The 24,444-nt window shown below is 42.6% G+C and overlaps 1 protein-coding gene across 1 annotated transcript; it reads left to right on the forward strand.

Annotated features, from left to right (window-relative positions):
* The first annotated feature begins 252 nt into the window (after positions 1 to 252).
* Positions 253 to 18,428, forward strand: GJA5 (gap junction protein alpha 5). Its single transcript, XM_066362102.1, has 2 exons — positions 253 to 376; positions 14,631 to 18,428. The coding sequence occupies exon 2, from the start codon at positions 14,660 to 14,662 to the stop codon at positions 15,743 to 15,745; it is 1,086 nt and encodes a 361-aa protein (XP_066218199.1). The 5' UTR covers positions 253 to 376; positions 14,631 to 14,659; the 3' UTR covers positions 15,746 to 18,428.
* The last annotated feature ends 6,016 nt before the right edge of the window (positions 18,429 to 24,444 follow it).

The following is a 24,444-nucleotide window of genomic DNA, read 5'->3' on the forward strand; positions in this document are numbered from 1 at the left end:
GATGGGGTGAATGCAAGGACTGTGGCCACAGTGACAGCAGGAGGGAAACAGGGGAGGAGGAGGGCTCTGCCTCCTTCTGGGGAGAACTCGGCGAGGAGAAGCTGCAGGAAGGAAAATAGAAGGAATAAAACTTTCTAAATGAACAAAGATTCTAAAAGCACAAAAGAGAGAAAAGAGGGAGGGACCCAGAGGGGGAAAGGGGTGGAGAGAGAAAGTATGAAGAAGTGGGAGGAGGGAGGGTGGCAGATAAGGATTAAAACGAGGGTGGAAGAGGAACAACTGATAGGTTCAAGAGCAAGAAACAGTGGGCAGTCAGAAGAGAGGTGGCCAGGGGACTAAGAAGCTAACAGAAATTGGAGAGGAGAAAAACAAGAAGGTAAGTGTGTGGACTTGAATTTTAAGAGATACAACTACCAGTTGATGGGAAAGAGCCAGAATGGAGAACCTTGAATTACAGGCTGGATAATAATAGAGCTCTTTCTCTGTACCTGTGGGTTTATTCCCTACCTCACAGTGTTCCCTGTGATGGTGAGGTTTGGATATATTAAGGAGGCTGGTCTATGAAGCCAAGATAAATGACTTACTTGGTATACAAGCAGCTGTAGAATGGTGAGTGGAGGGCTTCACCTCTTGTGGAGTTGCGATGCTCTGGGGTATCTTTTAAGGGGTCTGCCGTCCATTTCCAAGCAATTCTGTTAAGATGGAATTGGCCCTTTTAAAAACCATCATTTCACAATGCTTCCTCTAGGCTTGGAATCTTTTTTGAAATGCCTTCTGCAATAACTAGGAGAGTGTTTTGATTCCCCCCCCCCCCCCATCCAAGGCATGTTGGATGGTTTAAAAATATTCCCTGCTTAGTTTACTGCAGAGTATCATGTCCCTACTGTGCATTGTGACTAATCTGGCCTGCCACTTGCTGTCAGAGGCAAGAGGCTGCTGAGACCCAGGAAAGAAGCCGAGAGAGGAGCCCACTGAAGGTCACCTTTCTTCCTGAGTGCAGGGCGAGGTAGAAGGTTGCTGGGCAAAGGGTTTGACAGCTACTTGCCCTCTTTTCTGAGCATGTGGCAAAAGAATCTGGACGCAGAGGCTGGGAGACCTGGTTCCTGGGACACTGAGTGGCTGTATGATCTTGGTCACTTCTGGACAGTCCCTCTTCTGGGCATCAGTGTCTTCATCTATAACAGGAGGAGTTTGAAATAGAAAGGTGCCCCTGGTTCCGTTCAGCAGCTATGGTTCTTTAGGCTCAAATACAACTCAAAACAACTGAAAAAAAAGGGAAGCTTGACACAATGCTTTTGTATTATTATTATGCTTTTGTTCAATTTCCTTTATTCCCCCTCCCAGCATCTCATAATGGAGGGATTCCTGGTTCTTACTCCTCAGCATCTCACTTGGTTATTTCCTGAGCAAGGCTCTGGCACACTGAATCCAACTGGCCTGAGAAACGGAAGGGCAGTGTGAAGAGCACTGGATGGGGAGTCAGAAAACCTGAGAGAAGCCCAGCAACAGTAAAAGAAGAGACTAAGGCCAGGGTGTGGAGTTGTGGCACTTTGATTTGGCTGGTGAGGCGCGTCATGGCTGGGGACACGAGCTGGTAGTTAGAGGTGTCCCAGCCTGGCTTTTACATCAGCAGGTCAAACAATCTCCATTTCTTTCACCCACTGCCCCCAGAGTCACAGCCCAGCCCAGCCCAGACCCTGATTCACTGTTCTCTGGGGACAACTCTGAACTTTCCACCTTCTTGCCAGGTTCCTCAGGGTGGCAGAGCTGATTGGAGCTTGCTCCCTGGCTGTCTCTGCAAGCTTTTTCCTCCCTCAGCAGCTGCCAAGGAGCAGTCCCAATGTGACCACAGCATGCATAGCAGAGAATATCCAGAGATGTATTCCCTGGTTTCCAACCTGGCAACCCCTGGGCATCCTCTCATCTGGACACATGAAGTTCAGAAAGCCATGGCAGTGTTGCCCTATTTGCCATTGCCTCAGAACCCCAGAGATATTCTTGCTGGGCTCCTGAAACTGGTCGTCCTTTTTGTCTCTTAGCTGCCTCACTCCTATTTTCCCTTCTAGTACTGGGCCATTAGAACTAGAAGAGCTTTCTTAGATTGCCTGTCAACCTCTTCTTTGACAGATAAAAAAAAAACAAGGCCTGGAATAGGGAAGTGACTTGTTGTAGATGACACAGTGAGTCAGAGCCAGGTCAGAGCAAGGAGAACACCTTGCTCTGCTCACTCCCTCTAAGGCTCTTCTGACTTCAGTCCTCAGCTGTGGTTTCTGAGCCTCTGGCTTTTCCCAAGCCTCCCTGCTTCTTCTGTTTAAGCATCTCTACAATCTTATTTTCTTGCAGTGAACACCCTCCTGCCCACCTGTTCTTCATCACCAATGCTTCAGGTTTCCTAGAAAAGAAACAGACTTTCTTTCTATTGTCACAAGCTGCTGGTTCCTGGAAAATGACAACTTGATGCCACTTTGTAAACTGATTGTTTCTAACATATTAACAAATGATGGGAAGAAAAATTCAGCCTTCAGCAACAATCCACTCATCTTCATAAGGAAGGGGAGTCGGGCAGTCTCAGAATCAGGGATATTGAAATAGCACATACGGACCTTGGAGTTTATGTAATTCAGGGGTAGGGCAGAAGGGAGAATTTGGGTATTAAAATCACATTTGTGTTAGAATGTCAGCTATGTGACCTTGGGTAACTTATTTAATGTCTATGATCCTCAGTTTTTTGCCTGCCAAAGAAGTTAATAAGTTCCTTCTTTATAAATTTTATGAGGATTAAATAAAGTAATGTATTTAAAATGGCTATCACATAATAAGTGCTCAATGAATAATCGAACAATAGAGAGAATCCATGTCACCTGGTCCTCAGCCCAAGTGTCTTCAAATTGCATTTCATTTGATGCAAAGGCCTTTCTGTCATGAAGGCTCTCTGTGACATGTAATTCACAGGTACTGCTTGGCTTTTATGGCCATGAGTTTTTTCCTAGAACTACTGTCGCTGACCTTTAAGTTGGGAATCAGAAAATCTGGATTTGCCTCTTGGCTTTGCCTCTAATTTGCTAATCTATGGCAAATGGGTGAGTCAAAAATTCCTCAGATGTTCTAACTTCGTGTTAGAAGGGTCTAAGCAACCATTCAACTCAACCACTTGGTTTTATACAAGTGAACTGAGGCTTAAGGAGGGGTAATGTCTTGTCTAAAGTCACCAAAAAATAGCTGAACCTGGAAAGAGCCTCTTTTATGAGGCTCTTGTTCATAGAGTGCTTTTATTTTCTTTATCAAGCCTAGCATCCTTATGATTCAGGACTTCAGGAGAGGGCAGATAGAGTTGGGGATCAGGATCTCCCTTCTCTTTAGTTTACAGAATAGAAAACCTATTTTTTGTCTCAGTAGAACTGAGCCAGTTTCAAATTTACCATTGTGGGTGTGCATTCAGATTGGTGATTAGATTCAAAGGTGCTACAGATCCTTATAAATTAGGAAGGAATTGCAGGAAGCACACATTTTATAATATGGAGTCCATCTCCACGACCAAAAGTTTAAGTTAAAGTTGGGAGGCAGCCTGGAACTATTACAAGAATGAGAAGAGCCTGATTTGAGTGGGGCCCTGTACCTCCCTTCAGGAGATCCTCATGTCTAGTGAAATAACAAATTTAGCCTGACCAGGCGGTGGCGCAGTGGATAGAGCATCGGACTGGGATGCAGAGGACCCAGGTTTGAGACCCCGAGCTCGCCAGCTTGAGCATGGGCTCATCTGGTTTGAGCTAAAGCTCACCAGCTTGGACCCAAGGTCTCTGGCTTGAGCAAGGGGTTACTTGGTCTGCTGAAGGCCCACGGTCAAGGCACATATGAGAAAGCAATCAATGAACAACTAAAGTGCCACAACGAAAAACTGATGATTGATGCTTCTCATCTCTCTCCGTTCCTGTCTGTCTGTCCCTATCTGACTCTCTCTCTTCTTCTCATCTCTCTCCATTCCTGTCTGTCTGTCCCTATCTGACTCTCTCTCTCTGTCTCTGTAAAAACAACAACAACAACAACAAAAAAACCGAATTTACAGTTTAATTAATATCCTTCCCATTGACTGTGTTTTCCCTTCCTCCGGTAGTCACCTTCCTCCACTTGGTACCTTGGGGGGGGGGGGGGGTCCTTGCTGTGTCACTCTAACCAGCTTGCTGTACTCTCAAATTCTGCATCAAACTGGCCAGTTGGATCATGTTTGAGAGGAGTTTTTACTGGAACTATCAGAAAAGAAAAAGAACTAACATTACTGAGTAGCTATAGTGTGCCAAATACAGTTCTAGGCAATTCCACATATTCATGTATTGCTTAATGTCCATGAGAAAACATTTCCTTTTTTCAGATGAGGAGAAAACTGAGAAGTTAAGTGACTTGCCTAAGGTCACACAACTAGAGAGTGATGGAGGCATGGTTAGAATCCCACAACTCCTTAGGGTCCATGAACCTCACCACCTAACTATTTCTGTTTCCTTTGTTCTTGTTATGATTTGACATCAGTGGAACACCAGAGCCTGCTGTTTGGCCAGCTGAGAACCTGGCAGTAGATACTGCCGCAGCCAAAAGCACTTAATGGCTAAAAAAGGAAATAACTTCTATATGTGAATTCTGGCTGAATGGTGGCAGATGCTGAAGTCTGGAAATCCTGACCACTGTGGGCTGAGGGCCCCAATGTAATAATTAATTATAGAAACAGCATATGCAAGAGACTGCCAACTAATAAGCCAGAGGCTAAAAGGAAAAACCCTGGCCCTCTTATGGAAAGTAGGAAAAGCCCTGCTTGGGAAGTTAGGAGACTGGGGTCTGGTTACAGGTTTGTCTCCAGCTGTCAGTCTTAGAGACTCTGAGGGTTTTTTTACCTTTTATAGACAGAGAAAAATGTAGATTTTTGGAGCCGGGCATACCAGGTTCAAGTACTTTAGGCAGTATCAGATAGTTGCGTGACACTGTACAAGCTATTTAACCTCTGAGCTTTAGTTTTCTCATCTGTAAAATGGGGTAATACTTCTTTCCTAGCAGGGTTAGTGTAAGAATTAGAAAGTATAGTTGTATAGTGTTTTACACATGGCAAACACTTATCTTAATGGTATCTGCTATTACTATTAATCAACTTCCCTTGACCCTCATTTTCACCTTGTGTAATAATAAGGGGTTGAGTTTTTATTTATCTCTAGATTTTTTTCAGCTCTTCTGTACTATAAATCTATGACAAGATGATGAGAAAAATAAGAAAATGTAAGCATTTCATAAATACAAATATATTTTTTTTAATTCAGTGAGAGGAGGAGAGGCAGAGACAGATTCCTGCATGCCCCCTGACTGGGATCCACCTGGCAAGCCCACGAGGGGGCTGATGCTCTGCCCATCTGGGGCCATTGCTCTGTTGCTCCAACCAAGCTTTTCTTAACACCTGAGGCGGAGACCATGTAACCAACCTTAGTGCCAGGGGCCAACTCACTCCAATTGAGCCATGGCTGCAGGAAGGGAAGAGAGAGAGAGAGAGAGAGAGAGAGAGAGAGAGAGAGAGCGAGAAGTGAGAGGGGGAGGGGTGGAGAAACAGATGGGCGTTTCTGTATGCCCTGACCAGAATCGACCTGGGACATTCATATGCCAGGCCGAGGCTCTACCACTAGGCCAACTGGCCAGGGCCTATAATTTCCATTAATAACTGCACAGTTACTAAACAACCCTCTGGGGACAATTACAAAAGACCTCTCAATATTTAATTGCAATCAAATATCTCCATTTGCCACTCCCTCCCACCCACTCCTTATAAATATATCTTCCTCTAACTTAAGAAGAAAAAATATTTTTCCTAGCATAATTCTCTTTCTCCACTTTGCCTGCTCCTTTCCACCTCCTTGGCTTTGAAACAACTGTCAGCTAGCATGGTGTCTCTGAGTAGACCATTCTGTCCTTGCCAGAATAAAATAATTAAATTGAAAGAGGAGTTAATTACATGCTATTGGCTGGAGTAGGAGAGAAACTACTTTGCCTCAGCCATCTGTTTCTCCTTCCCTCTCATCTCTATCTCCCTCTCCCCTACATAGTGATCAAAGTTCAGAAGTACAGGCTCCCAAAGGACTTGTAATTCTGAGAAAACTGCCCATACTGCCCAAATCAATAGCTGTAGCTATATCATATACCTGGTCATTTTCCCTGAGGCTGAGGTAGCTACCCTAAACCTAAATCAGAAAAAGAATAGAAATTCTAAATGTAAGAATTACTCCAGCCACTTAACAATCAACTGCCTGCTCTAACTTTGATCTCACAAATATCCCTGAGGCAATCATCTTAGGTAAAAGTGTCTAGCCTTTGACTGGTAAGGATTATCAAGAAAGAAACTTTAGACGATTGAGATAGTTCAGCACAGTTAAGGCAGAGGCATCAGTGACAGACTAGACAAAAGCAGGATTTGAAGCCAACTTCTGGTTTAAGAGCAGTGTGTCTTGCTCAAGTCTCTGAACCCTCTAAAAAGGGGAGCCCTCTCTGAGCCCTCTAAAAAGGGGAGGAGGATAATTCCTACTTCCTCATATTTTTGTGAGAATCAAATGAGAAAAATATAGAAAGAAACTTGCAAGTGCCTATTACATAAAAAGGCCTCAAGCCCTGGCTGGATGGTTCAGTGGATAAAGCATTGTTTCAGTGCCCATGGTTGTGGGTTTGATCCCCAGTCAAGTCACCTTAGAGAAGCAATCCACGAGTACACAACTAAATGGAACAAAGTAGAACGGCAAGTTGATGCTTTTCTCTCTTTTCTCTCTTCCTCCCTCTCTCTCCCTCTCTCCCTTCTCCTCTTGTTCTCAAACCAATGGAAAAAAAATTTTTTTAAAGGTCTCAATAAGTGTTAGCTTTTTTATTATTACTGTTATCACTTCGAGTCAAATTCTTTTTGTGTAACTCTGAGTAAACTAGAAAATGAAGCTGAGACTCTCCAAGGATAATGAAGATTCCTGAGGTAGCTGAGGACCAAAACCACTTCTTATTTAACTCTCCCTGTATATCCATTTTAGGAAGAATCTATTAGAATAAAGGGAAATCAGAAAAATTTACATTAATGAATAAATACATAAGAATTTTGAGACTATGGTTATATTTGGTGCTTTATAAAGCCAACTTTGATGTCTGGCATAGCTTAGCAGCTCAATAAACGCTTTCAGAACTGAACTGCACTGACATGATACTATGTCTAAGGCATTCTTTAAATGAGATTCCTTGAGTCTTTTTACAACAGAATTCTCTTAACTGGGAAACAAGTCAACCCTGCCTTGTGACACATTCCACTATATAGTAAGCAGAATTACAGCGTGCGGCCAAGGAGCTGTCATTATGACTATGAATAACAACCTTTATTGAGAACCAGAGATCTGTTATATACTGTCCAGAACATGTGTTGTTGTCCAGAATTAGACTCAGACTCTGTGGAGTGGTCTAAAAATATAATTTTGACAAACTTGGGTGAGCTCCCCAGTGATCTGGGGGAGGAGGCAGAGAAGGAATAGTCCATGCTGATGGAGTCTCTGCTCCAGACATCTGCAATCTTGTTGAGACCAGTGGAGTTTTCTCTCACTGTCAGAAGAAAGGCTCAGTGGCTTCTCTTTCCTTGATGTCCTGGCCATCATAGTCATTTGGCAGGTGTCCCTAGGCCACTTTCTTCTGCTGTCATTAGGTGTTTTGTGTGACCCAAATGCTGTCATTCATCTATTGTTGCTGTTTTTTAAAAGTACACATATTAACTACTATGTGTAAGGCACAATGTTAAGCACTCAAGGGAATGAAGAGGGAGAGAGAAGATGCAATGAAGGAAAAATATCAAGACTTGTCTTTTCCTGACCAGGTGGTGGTGCAGTGGATAGAGCGTCGGACTGGGATGCAGAGGACCAAGGTTCGAGACCCCGAGGTCGCTAGCTTGAGCACAGGCTCATCTGGTTTGAGCAAAGCTCACCAGCTTGGACCCAAGGTCGCTGGCTCGAGCAAGGGGTTACTTAGTCTGCTGAAGGCCTGTAGTCAAGGCACATATGAGAAAGCAATCAATGGACAACTAAGGTGTCGCAATGTGCAACAAAAAACTAATGATTGATGCTTCTCATCTCTCCATTCCTCTCTGTTTGTCCCTGTCTATCCCTCTCTCTGTCTCTGAAAAAAAAAATAAATAAATAAATAAAAAGACTTGTCTTTAAGGAGGTCAAGGTTGAGTTAGAGAGAGAATACACAGCTGATAGAGCAAATAATTTACTTAGTAAAACTGAATGGAATCATTCTTGTCCTTAATCCCCTCAGCATCCCAACCAGTGCTGGTCACATCAAGGGAGCATCATAAATATTTTCTTGATTATATAAAAGCTGACCCCCAGGCCTTATCACTAAATGGCAGAGTCCTGTCTCAAATCACTCACTGCCCCAGGGTGAGCAGGAGCTTTTGACGTTCCAAAGTAGAACACATAAGAGTTGATGGGCTCTGTCCTTAGAGGGGAGCTGGAGGGAAACTCTCTGTGTGCACCAGCCTGATCAACTGGAATGGAGTCATGGATATGTACCCAATTAGTCCTTGTTTCTTTGAATAAGTCTATTATCTTCTCTACATGTCTTGCCTTTGCAAAACAGAGGTAATAACCACCACCTCACAAAATGGTTATGAAGATTCACTATTAAACAATAACAATTGAGTGTTTATATGTCCTGAAGGTATTCAATCTTGAACAAAAATAAGGCCTTTTTGGTCAACAAGAGAACATAGGTGAAGCACATTTTGAACTGAATAAGGTTTTTTTTTTTTATCACTGGACTTAAGAAGGAAGATTTGAGCCTTCCTAGGATCACTTTGCAAACTTACTGCTTCAATCATTAAAAAAATTTTATTATATACTTAATGATAGAATCTAATGCAATAAATATACAAAGTAGAAGAGGGGCTTTGGACTTTGAGAAGTCTACTGCCCACTTGAGAGGAAAAGCTTTTAAATCTTTGAGGGCAGAAATTATGCCTGGTTTTAGTAATTCAACAGCTATCATTGAGTGCCTTATATGTGCCAGGCCTGATACTTCTTAGGTATTATTTTCAATACCCAGAACAGATAGGCACATAAGAGAAACCCAAAAAAATACTTTTGGATTGGTTGAGCCAAGAAACTTTTGGAGAACAAGTGTAAGGCAGCATATAAGTAAGCATGAATTAGAATGTACCCTACTTGCAAGATGATAATTTACAGTCTTCAGAGTTCAGGAGACATCAAAGAGGGCTGAGGTCAATTTGAGAAGGCTTTCCCATTGTCTACTTAGATTTGTGGTGTCAGAGGAAGCGGTCCTGGCTGAGTTTTTGTTAATTTAGATGACTCTTAATTGATTTTCTTTGGAAATACTGGCTCAGTGGACAGCAGTGTCAACATAAGGAGGAGCACTGGATTGGGAATATAAATATCTGAATTTTATTTCTAGTCATATAATACATGAAGTAAGGCTATGCAATGATTCATGATCACTGTACACGAAAGTCTTCCTTTGGCTTTTTCCCTTTTATCTAAGTGCCATGCTCTGTTACCAAACAAGTTCCTTGATGATTTCTCCAATATTTTTGCTTTGTCCTAGGATATGACACATTGAAAGAGGATGTTGAAGATTTTGGAGTGAAGAACCTTTAGAGTTGGGATGCTCTTATCCAGTTTCTAGGGATAAGAAACTCTTTTTGCCTTGGAGATTTCAGAACTTTATCAATTTCAAAAGGCTGTAGAATTCAATTAGCCAGAGCTCTTTGGAGGACCCTGACTAAGGAGGCCCTCCTCAACCCCCTAAACTAGAGTCAGCCTCCTGCCCATATATTCCTATAATGCCCTGTATTTCCTTAATATTGACATTTCATATTTTATTGCAATTATGTGTTTAATCTCTCTCCTTAGTGAGGGGAAATAAAGGCAGTTAAACTGAGAAAAGGCAAGGAGTCATTTTCTTTTTAACTTACCTATCTTCAATGCCTTGCATGATGCCCGGCGCCTGGTAACCACACAATGAACTTATTAAATCAGTGAATGCATGGAAAGAATGACATTGGAGATAGAAGAAACAACAAGGATCCAAGATAAAAAGCTGAGAAATTGTAGACCATGATAGTATGCATAAATAGGGTAATTGTGTAGCTTTAAGTATTGAGTATGTGAGAGCAATTGTGGAGAAAGATATGGCTGTGCTGTGCTGTACTGTGGAAGGTCTCAAGTGCAAGTTCAAAAGTTTGGACTCTGTAGGTTGTGGGAAGCCAGTGAAGTCTGAAGCTAAAGCAGTGAGATATATTGATATTACCACTCCACAATATTTGATAGAATCTATTCATGGCATGGGCAGCTTCCTTTTCCCCTCCAAACATACTTCCTGCCAAGAAATGGATAATAATCTAAAAAACATTTAAATACTATACACCCAGTAAACTCAATGAGTATTTAATCAACCATTTAAAAAAATTTTTTTAATTCATTTTTAGAGAGGAGAGAGAGAGAGAGAGAGAGAGAGAGAAGGGGGGAGGAGCTAGAAGCATCAACTCCCATATGTGCCTTGACCAGGCAAGCCCAGGGTTTTGAACCGGCAACCTCAGCATTTCCAGGTTGATGCTTTATCCACTGTACCACCACAGGTCAGGCAATCGGCCATTTTTTTTTTAGCTAAGGTTGTGGGGGCCCCAAAGAGACACAATGTAGCTGGGCAACTGACTTCAGCCAGGGGCTTTCATATTATAAGCTGAGCAGGTGGTGCATGGTAGGTATTTTAAGTTTCTCTGACCTTGCCTGAGTCTTTCAGGAAGTCACAAATGAGAGGTCTTTCACCCTATTTGCTACCATCAAGTCTCAGTTGGTCTGCCCCATCCCACCCCTCCTCAGCTAGTTTTCTTTTGTTCCCTCTGGAGGCGGGATCATTTCCAATACTGTTTTTCTGATATTCTATGATGTTCCTTTTGGTGCCCATGCTTTACTTCTTTCAAATAGGTTTCCTTGAACCACATGTGAGGGAGTCAGCAGTGAAGCCACTTGGCAGACCAAACCAAAGGATCACATTCTTTGCCTGGAACTATTTTTATACTTCCTTGGGACTTGCAAGAAATAATTGACAGAGTCAGAAGATCAAGGGGAAAGTTTTCAGGGATTGAAGAGAGTTTGTAAAATTTGCCCCAAATCCTGGAAGAATATGACATTTGTTTCTCTCTTTTCATTTGCTTTTTATTTGCATTTGTTTTCCTCTTTCTCCCCTTCTCCCCTCTGCTTTTTCATCTGTTTCTCTCTTCTATTTATTTTAATATACCTCTCTTTCTACTTTCTTTTTCTCTGTCCTCCAATTCTTATCCTTCCCACCACTGTCCTTGCTAGTAGTGGCTGCCTTTCATTCTGTTCTTATATGCTGATCATTATGCTAAGTGCTTTTTATCTATCACCTCATAATACTTTAATAATAATCATCTTGCAGAAGAGAAAACTGAGACAGATCTAGTAAATTCTCTAAGCTCAGCAGATAACAAGGATTTGAACTCCACTTAGCTAACCACAAGCCATGTTTTCTTAACTATTACATGCTCCTTTTTTCTCCATTTCCAATTCCCTCTTGTTTTTTGTTTTGTTTTGTTTTGTTTCTTTAGATTTATTTATTTATTTTTGGAGAGAAATGGAGTGAGAAAGAAAGGGAAGTAGCGGGACGCATCTACTTGTAGTAGTTGCTTCCTGTATGTGCCTTGACTGAGCAAGCCCAGGGTTTTGAACCAGCAACCTCAGCATCCCAGGCCCATGCTTTATCCATTACACCACCACAGGTCAGACAACCCTTGTGTTTTACTTCATTTTGCTCCTTCTCTCTTCTCATTCTCTATTTCACTCACTCCCCTTTTCTCAGACACTCACTACATCCTGGTCCCCACACTGTGTAGCTGACCCTGAAGGTGCCGAACACTGTGCATGTGTCCAGAAGAGTTGACAGATCATTCATTTAAACTCTTATCTAATCAGGCATTTTCCTTTCTAGCAAACGCTTCACATTTTTCCACATTGTCTGATCAAAACCAGAGGAAAAAAGCCCTGGTCAGTTAGCTTAGTTAAGAGTGTCTTCCTGAAACAACAGCATTGAGGGTTTGATCCCTGGTCAGGACACACAGGGGAAGCAACCAAAAAGTGCACGACTGAGTAGAACAAATGTGTTCCTTCCTCCTCCACTCTTTCTCCCTTCCTCTCTCTGTTTCTCTAAAAATCAATAAAAATTAAGCCCTGGCCAGATAGTTCAGTTGGTTGGAGAGTCTTCCTTTAGCATAGAGTTTGCAGGTTTGATTACCCGGCCAGAGCACATACAGGAACAGCTTGATGTTCCTGTCTCTCTCTCTCTCCCTCCCTCCCTCCCTCCCTCCCTCCCTCTCTCTCTCTCCCCCCCAACTTTCCCTCAAAATAAAAACAAAAAGCAAACAACCCCCCACACACAAAAACAAACAAACAAACAAAGAAACAAAAAAAAAAAAATAAAGGCCTCAAGACCTGATTGGGCCTTTGATATGGAAGGGAACGAATTTTGATAAGGCCCTTTCCACTCACTCATGGATTTTCTCATTCCCAGAGAACAGAGAAGGGGTGATGGGTTGCTGTTAGAAAACAGACCAAGAGGCTGGTCTCTGTCAAGTATCAACTCAGGAGCCAAAGAAACATGAACCTTGAAATGTGGCATTCCCACCCTCTCTTTCTTCATATGCATAAAGAATGCTCATATGCGAAAGTCAAGGTTTGAACTTGACAGTCTCTAAGTTCTCATCAAAATCTGAGGTTTTATGAATCTAAGAAGGGAATATGTATGTTCAGTTCCTTTTTGTTTTTTGTTTTTGTTATTCTATTGATTAGAAGCTTAAGCCATGAGGACATTCATTGCTCCTCAAATAAAAATTCTGGAGTTAGGATTCAGGAGTTTCAGAGACCTCAGGGCACTAGCTGGCATTACTGAGATTCTCTGGGCAGCTTGAGACATCTTGGCTCACACATCCCTGTCCATAAGCAGGAAAGAGTGAAGAGTGAGGAAGAGTTCAACTGAGACTCTCTCTGTTTACTGAGGGATGGAGCAACATTTTCTAGAGCATTCCTTCTACAGTTAGATTCTCCGCATACCTCACTGACCTGAACTAGCTGCAGTGGAGACTGAAAAAGTGATATCTGGTCTTTCAACCTGCTAATGAAACCTAGGCAAGGAATAGGGATATGGTTTGCCTCTGGGTAGGAAACCAGTGCATGACACCCCCTTCTTAATTCATGCAACTAAGATTTACTGAGCAGCAAATCTAGGCCAAGCTCTGTCTGAGCCAGGTGATGATGATTCAGGGGAAAAGACAGTCCCTGGTCTCCATGAGCCCTGGCTGGAAGAACACAGCCAGGCAAAGGATTAAAAAACAAGATGGCAAGTCCTAGGAGAGGAGTGAGTGTTCCATTAGGGGAGTTGAAGAGGCTCAGCTCTGGAGAGCAGAGAGGGCTGGAAGAAGCCATGACTGGGTTAATTTTGAAGGGTGAGATTCAGTAAGGTGTGAGGGGGCCTGCTGGGAGAAGGTCACCTGGGAATCTTTCAGATTCAGCATGGATGGATAAAAGGAATTAGAGGGACAGGCCAAAAATGAAGCTGAAGAAGCAAGCAAGGCCTAATGAGGGAGGGTTTTGTATAGGACATAAAGGGTTGGGGCATTTAGTGTGGATGTGAGGGTGAGCAGGTCCGTGTGGGGTATCTTCTCTATGTATGCAGAAGGAAAAGCCAGGCTGTTCAGACACAATGGCACTGAGGTTCAAGAGATCCACATTGCCAGCTGCTTACCAGCTGGGAGAACCTGAGCACTCATCTGTGATACCTTTAGCTGGTGTGACCAAAGACTTTTTGTTTGATACCTGTCAATATAGCTGGTCCATGCTGGATGGTTCCAACTGTTAGAGAATGTTTCCTGAGGGGCCAGATTTGTCATTCACTCTTTCCTCCTCCACCTAGTTCTGCCCTCAGGAGTCATAAAATTCAGTGTTCCATGTAATAACCATTCAAACACATGGGACATTTGTGGTATGATTTTCAACATATCACATACTTGTTCATTTAATCCTCAAAATAACCTGGTGTAGCCATTTACGTTTTTATTTTACAAACAAGGAAACAGGGTCAGTGAGTTTTTGCCTAGAGTCACATTTGCAGATTTGCAGACTCCAGTGTGTGTGTCCTTTCCACAATTCAGTGTTTCTTTATTTGTGGTTCTTGGCCAGTCAGCCTCAGAGTTTCATGGTCTGCTTATTGCAAATCCAGATTCCCAGGGCAGGATACCCAAAGCCACTGAAATAGAACCTCTGGTGGTAAAAGCACAGATTCCACATTGTAGCACACATCCTAATTCATTTCTAGATCCATTAAAGTGGGGAAACCATGCTCTAATCTCGCTAATATGATCACTTTTAATCTTTTCTTTCTTTGCATTTTTGTTGGGGAGAGGGGAGAATAAGGGAGCTTTTTAGGTGAATTTGACTTCTTAGCTGCACTTTCTTAAAGAACACTTGGTATAAATCAGTGGAACCACAGAGAAGGGCTGGATCTTCCAGACTTATGCAGAACCATCCCTTTCTTTTTCTCTCCCCTACTTGCAGTGTTGGTGTTCGTCCTCTGCTGAGCCAATATGGGTGACTGGAGCTTCCTGGGAGCGTTCCTGGAGGAAGTACACAAGCATTCTACAGTGATCGGCAAGGTCTGGCTCACGGTCCTCTTCATCTTCCGCATGCTGGTGCTGGGCACAGCGGCGGAGTCTTCCTGGGGTGACGAGCAGGCCGATTTCCAGTGTGATACGATTCAGCCGGGCTGTGAGAATGTCTGCTACGACCAAGCCTTCCCCATCTCTCACATTCGCTATTGGGTGCTGCAGATCATCTTCGTCTCCACGCCGTCCCTGTTGTACATGGGCCACGCCATGCACACTGTGCGCATGCAGGAGAAACGCAAGTTGCGGGAGGCGAAGGCCAAAGAGGTCCAGGGTGCTGGCTCTTATGAGTACCCAGTGATTGAGAAGACAGAGCTGTCCTGCTGGGAGGAAGTTAATGGAAAGATTGTCCTCCAGGGCACTCTACTCAATACATATGTCTGCAGCATCCTGATTCGCACAACCATGGAGGTAGTCTTTATTGTGGGCCAGTACCTCCTGTATGGGATCTTTCTGGACACCTTGCATGTCTGCCGCAGGAGTCCCTGTCCCCACCCAGTCAACTGTTATGTATCTCGACCCACAGAGAAGAATGTCTTCATTGTTTTTATGTTGGCTGTAGCCGGACTGTCCCTCTTCCTCAGTCTGGCTGAACTTTACTACCTAGGCTGGAGAAAGATCAGACAACGATTTGTCAAGTCTAGGCAGGGCATGGCTGAGTGCCAACTTCCTGGCCCCTCTATCAGCGCAGCCCAGAGCTGTACACCACCTCCTGACTTCAGCCAGTGCCTGGAGAATGGTCCCGGAGGGAAATTCTTCAGTCCTTTCAGTAACAAGATGGCCTCTCAGCAAAACACAGACAACCTGGCCACTGAGCAGGTTCAAGGCCAGGAGCAGAATCCTAGGGAGGGTTTTATTCACATCCGTTATGCCCAGAAGCCTGAGATACCCAATGCAGTTTCCTCAGGTCATCGCCTCCCCCATGATTACCAGAGGGACAAGCGCAGACTCAGCAAGGCCAGCAGTAAGGCCAGCAGCAAGGCCAGGTCAGATGACCTATCAGTGTGACACTCCACTATGGGGGAACCAAAGCCAGGTGGGAACAAAGAGGGCCCAGAGAGGGAAGATGTGTCTCTTCTGACCCCACCTCTTTTATTTTCATCATTGCTCTGCTCCTTTGGGCCCTGGGTCTCAAAGGCATTGCTCGTTTATTCCATGAGGTATGACTAGGGCTATGCGAGTGCAATCAGAAACATCTCTACCCACCCTGGCTGCTGTCTGTTCCCTATCCTTTACCCAGTATACTCAGTGAAGACTTTCAGTTTACTTATTGAAGAGGGTAGAGTAAGGGAAGGAAACCATGGCAAATTCTGGCCTGGGACAGATAGTCAGAGAGTTAAAATAATTCTCTATATACCAGCCGCTTACCAGATGCATTTTCCAAGTCTCTATGGCTTCCTTGACCTGATTACCCTTCCTTCTAAAATGAAGACTCCAAAGTTCCTAGCCAATAAAGAGCATGAATCAAGGAACTTGCTTTAGATATGCTCTTGAATCTATTGTTTCCATGAGCCAAACCTTGGAGGGATGGTAAGGCTGTCTCTCCCTCCACCTGGTCTTAAAAAAAGTGATCCTTGGAACTTGACCAGCAGTCTTAACTTTACAAGTGCCTTGCTATGTAGGTCTGACAAATGTCCTACCTTGGTGATGTTGCAGCCTTTCCTTCTGCCAAGGTATACAATCAGTTCAGGGCGATGCATGCTCCTCTAGGGAGCCACTGTGCACAGACTCCACTGGAATCCCTGCCACCCGCTATCATCCTGTAGCTCTTTATAGTTCAACCTGATGATAGAAGCCATCCCTTTCCTTTCCTCCTTGGCTATTCACCCAGTGCTCCCCTAAAGACCTTATCAACCAGGATACCCAAGAAGCTGTCATCTTCTCTTGGATCCTGACTAGATCACCAGCCACAGAGGCTAGTGGAATTTCCCGAAGTCTTATTAAAACAAAGAGGGCATGGTGCTTCTCAGATTACCCTTGGGAAGAAAACAAGTCTGCCATAAAGATGAAAATTTAAAAGGATATAAAATACTGGAAAATGATTTTTTTTCTCTTATTTATTTCCCTTGCTGACTGCCAAGTTAGAGTGCCAAGAGGAGGTATGATGAAAATGATAAGAGATCCCAGATAGATCTCTCCCTGGAAGATTTAGTGGGGGCATAGACATATAGGGGAATCTCCAGCTTTCTTGGCAACACTCTTGTTTTAGAGCACAGAGATTCCTGTATCTCCCTGGTGCTCCTAATAAGACTGCCAAGCGGAAACTTCAAAAAAAAGCCCTGCTTTGCCCACGGACTGGCCTGGTTTCTCTATTCAGTCCATCTGTAATGGGTTGCCATTTTGGATGAAGGTAAAAGATGCTCAGAATTGTATAATGAGGTGTATAGGGAAATGGTTGCTTTTAAAAATGCATGTGTGTTTGTGTGTGTGTATGTGTATACCCTCTTATAAGGTGGGTGAAGGGAAAAGGAGGTCTGAAATAAGGAAAGAAAACCCTAGACAAACTTGTGTCTTTCTGCCACCCCCTCTATATGCCTTGCAGAGGGACTGAGCCTCACTGTTTTTAGTGTCATCAGTTTAAATGGATAGGCATAAGAGTTTGGGACAAAAAAGGGTAAATGCCCAGAAGGAGGCTTAGCTTCTACCCTACCTGCCTACCTCCTAGCTCCTCTGCTGGTATTATTGATGGGTAGAGAGAAGGATGAGGGTAGAGAGGTGGAGGGAATTGACTGGGATGCCATCTAAGGAAGAATGATAGGTCATCCAGATCCCTGGAGAGGACACCCTTTTATCTATTGTGTGGCATATTAAATGCTCCAAAAAAAACCAAACAAAAGCAAAACAACAAAACAAAGCAGACTCTCTCTCCTTTCATCTCTGAAATCTGTTTGTTTTGTGAAATGAGTGTTCTTGAGTTAGAAATGCTGAGATCAGTTTTTGATGATGGGGTTTTCAGGAAGGGAAAAGAAAATATTATGTGTAGTTTGTCTTTTTTTTTAAATTTTTATTTATTTATTCATTTTGGAGAGGAGAGAGAGAGACAGAGAAGGGGGGAGGAGCTGGAAGCATCAACTCCCATATGTGCCTTGACCAGGCAAGCCCAGGGTTTCGAACTGGTGACCTCAGCATTTCCAGGTTAATGCTTTATGTAGTTTGTCTCAATAAAGTTGGGCCCTACCTTTATTTCTCATTGTGTCTCCTCCATATTTTGTCTACAAGAGAAGGATGACAGACTTGGTAGGGGAGAAAAGCACTTGGACCCTACTCATCAGTCAGTCAGTAAGGCAAAGAGCTTTAGATTCAGATATACAAGGGTTAAAATTCCAGCTGCTGATTAATAGCTGGATTCCAGCAAGCTACTGAATCTCTGAGCCTTGGTTTCCCTATCTGTAATATCTACCTAATAAGGTTGTTAAACGAGAAAATGTTTATAAAGAATTCAGCAGAGTGCCTTGGAAATAATTGTCATTAAATGGTTATTGTTGTTATTGTTTCTATTATTATCTTTAATATTTCTGTTATTATGTTGAATATATAGTATTTGAAAATCTGACATGTCAAGGAATGATTCCATGACTTCCTTTTGTGGAGTTCACAATCTGCCTAAGGTGATCAAATTAACTCATATAGAGGAAACAATTAGAATACAATTAAGTGGGAATTCATTTATTATTTTTTTAAATTGACTTTATTGGGGTGACATTTGTTAATAAAATTACATAAGTTGCAGTGTGTCGTTGACTCTAAAAAATGATACATATGGAACAAACTACAAAGAAAAGGAGAGACCTTTCCAGGGCTTTAAAGAGTAGCTAAGGCTTTAAAGAAGTCAAGACCTTGAGGATGACTCTGTAAAACAGGTCTTAATATCCCCATTTTACAGACTTGGAAACTGAGGTTCAAGATTTTTTGACAGGGGGCAGCTTTTCACTGGCTTCTCTGACTGAGGTCACATATTTTTGAAAGAGGAGAAATGATTCTTGCTCCAAACAAAGGGTAAAGGGACCACCCTACCTTTCATGAACAAATGGGTGCTATTTCCTAAAGAAACAAAGGCTGGGAAAAACAACAGAGGTGTAATCTGAACTATCAATCAGTATTGTTTATCAGGGCTTTATTAAAAAGCCAGAGGGTGCCTGAGGAGTCCAACTGGAAAAGGCATCTGGGATCCATTTTTTTCTTCTAGTAAAAAGGAGTGCATCTTGTGGTTTTATAAACCTAGCCATTAACATTTAACAGTTTATATTACACCCAGCTTGTAAACGGCAAGGGATTTGTTTTATAGTAAGATTTAAACCTCATGTATTTACTGTCATTTTCTCTTCCTTTTTCCCTATAACAACACTTCACCACTAAAGATAGTAAGCTGGATAATAATATAGTGGACAAATTCTAAGTTGTAGGCTCCTGCAGGTACCTTTCCTTAATTTCCTTCCTCCAGTGCCAGATAAGACCAGAATTTCTGTGCTGGTATTTCATTCTTATGGTTAAAGTGTCAAAGTGGTTAAAATGCTAACAACACTTCTGTAAAGAATCGTACTGGCCTTGGCCAGTTAGCTCAGTCAGTAAAGAGCGTCGTCCTGAAAGGACAAACTTGTGGGTTTGATCCCGGGTCAAGGCCCACACTGGAACAACGCATGCACGACTGAGTGGAACAACAAATGCTTCCCTTCCCCCTCCCCCTTCTCTCCCTTCCTCTCTCTGTTTCTCTAAAAATTAATTAAAAAAAAATTAAGCCCTAGCCAGATAACTCGGTTGGTTAGACCAGTGGTCCCCAACCCCCAGGGCCGCGGACCGGTACCGGTCCGTGGGCCATTTGGTACCGGCCCACAGAGAAAGAATAAATAACTTACATTATTTCTGCTTTATTTATATTTAAGTCTGAATGATGTTTTATTTTTAAAAGATGACCAGATTTCCTCTGTTACATCCGTCTAAGACTCACTCTTGATGCTTGTCTTGGTCACGTGGTGCATTTATCTGTCCACCCTAAAGGCCGGTCTGTAAAAATATTTTCTGACATTAAACAGGTCCACTGTCCCAGAGCATGGAGATTATTGAGTTTGATTTCACGGTCAGGGCACTTACAAGAGCAGCTTGATATTACAGTTTCTCTCCCTGACTCTTTAAACAAAAAGGAATAATGCTATAAGTGAGTTTCAGATTTCTTCCTAATAGCAAATCTTGATAGCAGAGAAGAAGACAAAAAACAAAGGCACTAGGCACCTTGAAGAATCGCTTTCATGGATGTGAAGATGTAGAAAATAGCCAGGTTGGATGGGGCTGCTAAAGATAAGCTGCCCACTTCCCAATCCTCAGTAGATCCTGGAAACCCCCACAGTCAGTCCATTTATTGGCCTTTGACAATGAGCAGAATTTACAAATAATATGTTAACAGAATAGGATCAGTTTTCATTGTTGTTTTGTTTTTAGTGAAAGAGAGAGAGGGAGGGACAGACAGACAGGAAGGAGATGAGAAGCATCAACTCGTAGTTGTGGCACCTTACTTGTTCATTGATTGCTTTTTTATATGAGCCTTGGCTGGGGGGTTATAGCAGAGTGAGTGACCCCTTGCTCAAACCAGTGACCTTGGGCTCCAAACCAGGGACCAAGGGGTCATGTCTATGATCCCACAAGCTTGCGACCCTGTGCTCAAGCTGCTGAGCCCACATTCAAGCTGGCAACCTCAAAGCTTAGAACCTGGGTCCTCAGCATCCCAGGTTGATGCTCTATCCACTGCGCCAGCACCTGGTCTGGCAGGATCAGTGGTTTCTACTTTTGTTGGTCACCTGATAGTCAATGGAAATGGGTATGGTCTTTAGATTTTTATTGTAGTTTCTACTGGAAAAGATAAAAACTTTTATTCAACAAATACTTATTGAGCACTACTTTGGGATAAGCATTATATTAGGCTTTTGGAATATAAGTTTATAAAACAGATATGGTTCCTGCCTTCTGGAGCATATAGTGTGGTGGGGAAGACACCAATCCTAAGTAAACAACAAAATAATTACACATTGTGGTAAGTGTCAAGAAGAAAACAGATAGGGTACTGGCAAAGGTGGGGGAAGAACCTTATTCAGATAGGATAGGTGGGAAATCCTTTCTGAGGAGGTAACATTGATGCTGAGATCTGACCACTGAGAAGAAATGGGGCACTGATGAGTAAAAGGTGAACTCAAATGGAGAACCCAAATTCCTTCCAGGAAACACCTGAATACAGCTGTCCCTGACCTCAGTCTGGTCCAACATTTTTGACACAAAATTCAAGTGGCATCTAGATAGCACCTAAAATAACACTGTTTGGCACCATTACAAAACACAGAGCTTAAGCTTCTTCTTTCAGCAGAAGCGTAAGGGATAAATGTTTTTACTCTAAGAGCGAAAGGAGCATATAAAACATTTTCAAATAGTATATATTATATGTTAAGATTCTAAATATCCCTATTTGATATTGTAACCATTATTTTCACTGGTATAGATCTCTGTAACATGCCTGGGGCCTTCTAAACTAGGCCTGCTCCCCAGAGTTCAGGCTGATAGGCAGAAGACTGTGTCCAAATGAGCTGGCAGAGCCAGAAGGGTGTGGTTCAGGAGAACCTTGCTTAGCATCAGAAAAGTCAAAACAGCAAAAGTCAAGAGCACAGAGAAGGGGGGGAAAAGGGAATGAGAGGAGCACATCAGCAGGGAAGATGAGACAGAAGTTGTGCAAGACATAGGAAAGCAGGCAGTGTAGAGACATGGCTCAGCTGGAGGTACGACCACAGCACCTGATCTATTGTATATTTGGAGCTAAACCTTCAGACTCAGAGGAGGGAGACTGACATGAGCAAAGCAGAACATCTTAGGGCTGGTTACAAGGCTGGGCCTCAGAACGAAGTCTTAGGATACAAGATGGGAACTCATTATCAGAATTACAGTAAAGTGCTGATGAATTATTGCTGGCAATATCTATATATCTATTTAGATATAGATATAGATAGATATAGGCAAATATAGATATATCTATATAGGCAAATATATATATACATACACACATATATAGGCAAATATACATATATAATGTTAATACAGTGGTGCCTTGAGATACGAATTTAATTTGTTCTGTAACTGAGCTTGTAAGTCAGTCAACTCGTATATCAAACTGCCGATATGGACCCATGCACCAACGCGCCAACTAGCAGCAGCTTCCTGAATCACGACTCGTATCTCAGAATTTCGCTCGGATCTCGAACAAAAATATGAACCAAATAGCACCTCATATCTTAAAAAAAAAATCCATATGAGGGCCCTGTTCGTATCTCAAGGTACTACTGTAGATTCCTTCAAAACTTTAAACCAAAAGAAGGACCAATTGTGAGATTTCCAGGTACCTCATCTAACATGGTGGTGAGTGGGGAGATTATTTTTAGTGTGGAACCTAATACTGCTTTAAAATCACTCCAGTTTCCACCTATCTCCTTCAACTACACATAAGGCCAACACAACCCTGGGAGGTCATGGCTTGAAAAAAGTCTTAGCGCCCTCTGTTCCTTCAAACTGGCTGACCTTTTCTTTTCTTTTCTATTTTTTTTAGAGCAGGGGTCAGGAACCTATGGCTCACGAGCCAGATGTGGCTCTTTTGATGGCTGCATCTGGCTTGCAGACAAATCTTTAATGAAAAAATTAATTACTTTAAAAATATAAAACATTCTCATGTATTACAGTCCATTCATTTCCTACCGCTCATGTTCATGGTTGCGGGTGGCTGGAGCCAATCACAGCTGTCCTCTGGGACAACACCAAATTTTTATTGGATAATGCATAACATACACGGGTCGTTGTATGGCTCTCATGGAATTACATTTAAAAATATGTGGCGTTCATGGCTCTCTCAGCCAAAAAGTTTTGCAACCCCTGTTTTAAAGGGAGGGAGAGGAACAGAGACAGAAAGGGAGAAAGGAAGGTGAGAGTAGAGAAGTATCAACCCTTAGTTGCTTCACTTCAGTTGTTTATTGATTGCTTCTCATACACACCTTGATGGGGGGACTCAAGCCAAGCCAGTTACTTCTTGTTCAAGCCAGCGACCTTGGGCTTCATGGCAATGATCCCACACCCAAGCTGTCAAGCCCTTGCTCAAACTGAGGATCCTGCACTCAAGCCAGCAACCTCAGGGTTTTGAACCAGGGACCTCAGCATTCTGGATTGATGGCCTAACCACTGTGCCACTACTGGTCAGGCTGACTTTTCTATTACTCTGGTTCAAGGCTCTGTGATTCTTTTATTTTCTAATATCAGGGCTTCCTCAGAAATCGAGGGCCCTGCCTGAACCTGGTCAGGACAGCTTGTAGCCCTGGGTGTTGCAGCCTGGTCATTGCTAAATCCCCTGAAGCAGCAGCTGCTGTTCAATCAACAGCAGGCATTCAGGGCATGGTGGTAAGTTTCCCGTCTTCCTGGGACTTTTCTTTAAACGAGTTGAAATATCATTTGGAGGGGTTTAAACTTAGAGATGTCTGAGGTAAAATTGCATGTATTGAAACCAATGTAAGAACCTGTATAGGGTGTTGTTGGCTGGGGAAAAGTCAACTTAAAAAAAAACAACGCATATTTTTGTAATAATTATGAAACAAACTTGCATTTTTTAAAATGCTGTTTTCTAGGTGCTTTATTAAGAGGTTTTATTTTTTAAAGATATTTTATGAATTATTTTTTTTAGCCTTACAATAATCCTACGAGGTCATGTGACCCTACTTTACAGAAAAAGAAAGAAAGATTCAGTAACCTGCTCAGCTAGTAGCTGGGAGAACTGGGATTCAGACATTATCTTGCTGTCTATAGAAGGCTTCTTTTAAGTACTTATCATATATTCTTAAAAGAAAAGATACAAAACTGTATGTATACCATGATGACAATGTGTAAAAATAGGTATTTATAAGAACAGAGACCTGAAAGGAACAAAAATGAAAGCAATTGTGCCAGTATGGTGGATCTGTGGGGGTGTTTTAATTCTCCTTATTTTCCAAACTATATTAATGTTATATTTTTTTGTAATTAAAAAGATTTAAATATATTTATATTCAACCTTTGGGCTAAATTTGATGTTCCCCTGGGGTGGCTGCCAGGAGCTGCTTCTCTTCATTTCCACAGTGCTCATGCCTGGGAAAATTTTTCTTTGTTTGGACTCTGACTGCTACCCTTAAATGGAATAAGATTAGCAAGAGGCACCCACACCAGGGTCTGAGCTGCTGACTGTGTGTGACCACAGATGGCCTGCCAGCTGTGCTTCTGGAAATGGCTGAGCATTGGAGTGAGTGTGGGAGGCATGACCTGTACCCACCCATGAGCTCTTGCACACCTTCAGTGTGGAGTGTGGAGGGCACCTAATTTATGTCAGGTCAGGACTATGGGCAAGTCATTGAGTGGTTTGGAAAATATCAGTAGAAGAGAGCTTGGCTTCAGATAAACAAGGACAGAGGGAGGGGAAAATTCAAGAAAAACTCCATAGAGTAGGTGGTACTTGAAATTGGCTATGAAAGATGAAGTTTTATTATGTGGAGAGAAGAAGACTTTCTAATGAGAGGAAATAGCATGGATTCCAACAAACATTTGCAATAGAACCCTGTGATATATTCCAGGAGCTGAAAGGAAACTGGAGGGGAAATCCTGAGTGGGAGGTGATGTCAAGAGGTGGGAAGCACACATTTGTAGGATTCTTGAAAGTATGGCTT

The sequence above is a fragment of the Saccopteryx leptura genome, chromosome 2 (genome assembly GCF_036850995.1).
Source record: "Saccopteryx leptura isolate mSacLep1 chromosome 2, mSacLep1_pri_phased_curated, whole genome shotgun sequence".
NCBI classification, from domain to species: Eukaryota; Metazoa; Chordata; class Mammalia; order Chiroptera; family Emballonuridae; genus Saccopteryx; species Saccopteryx leptura.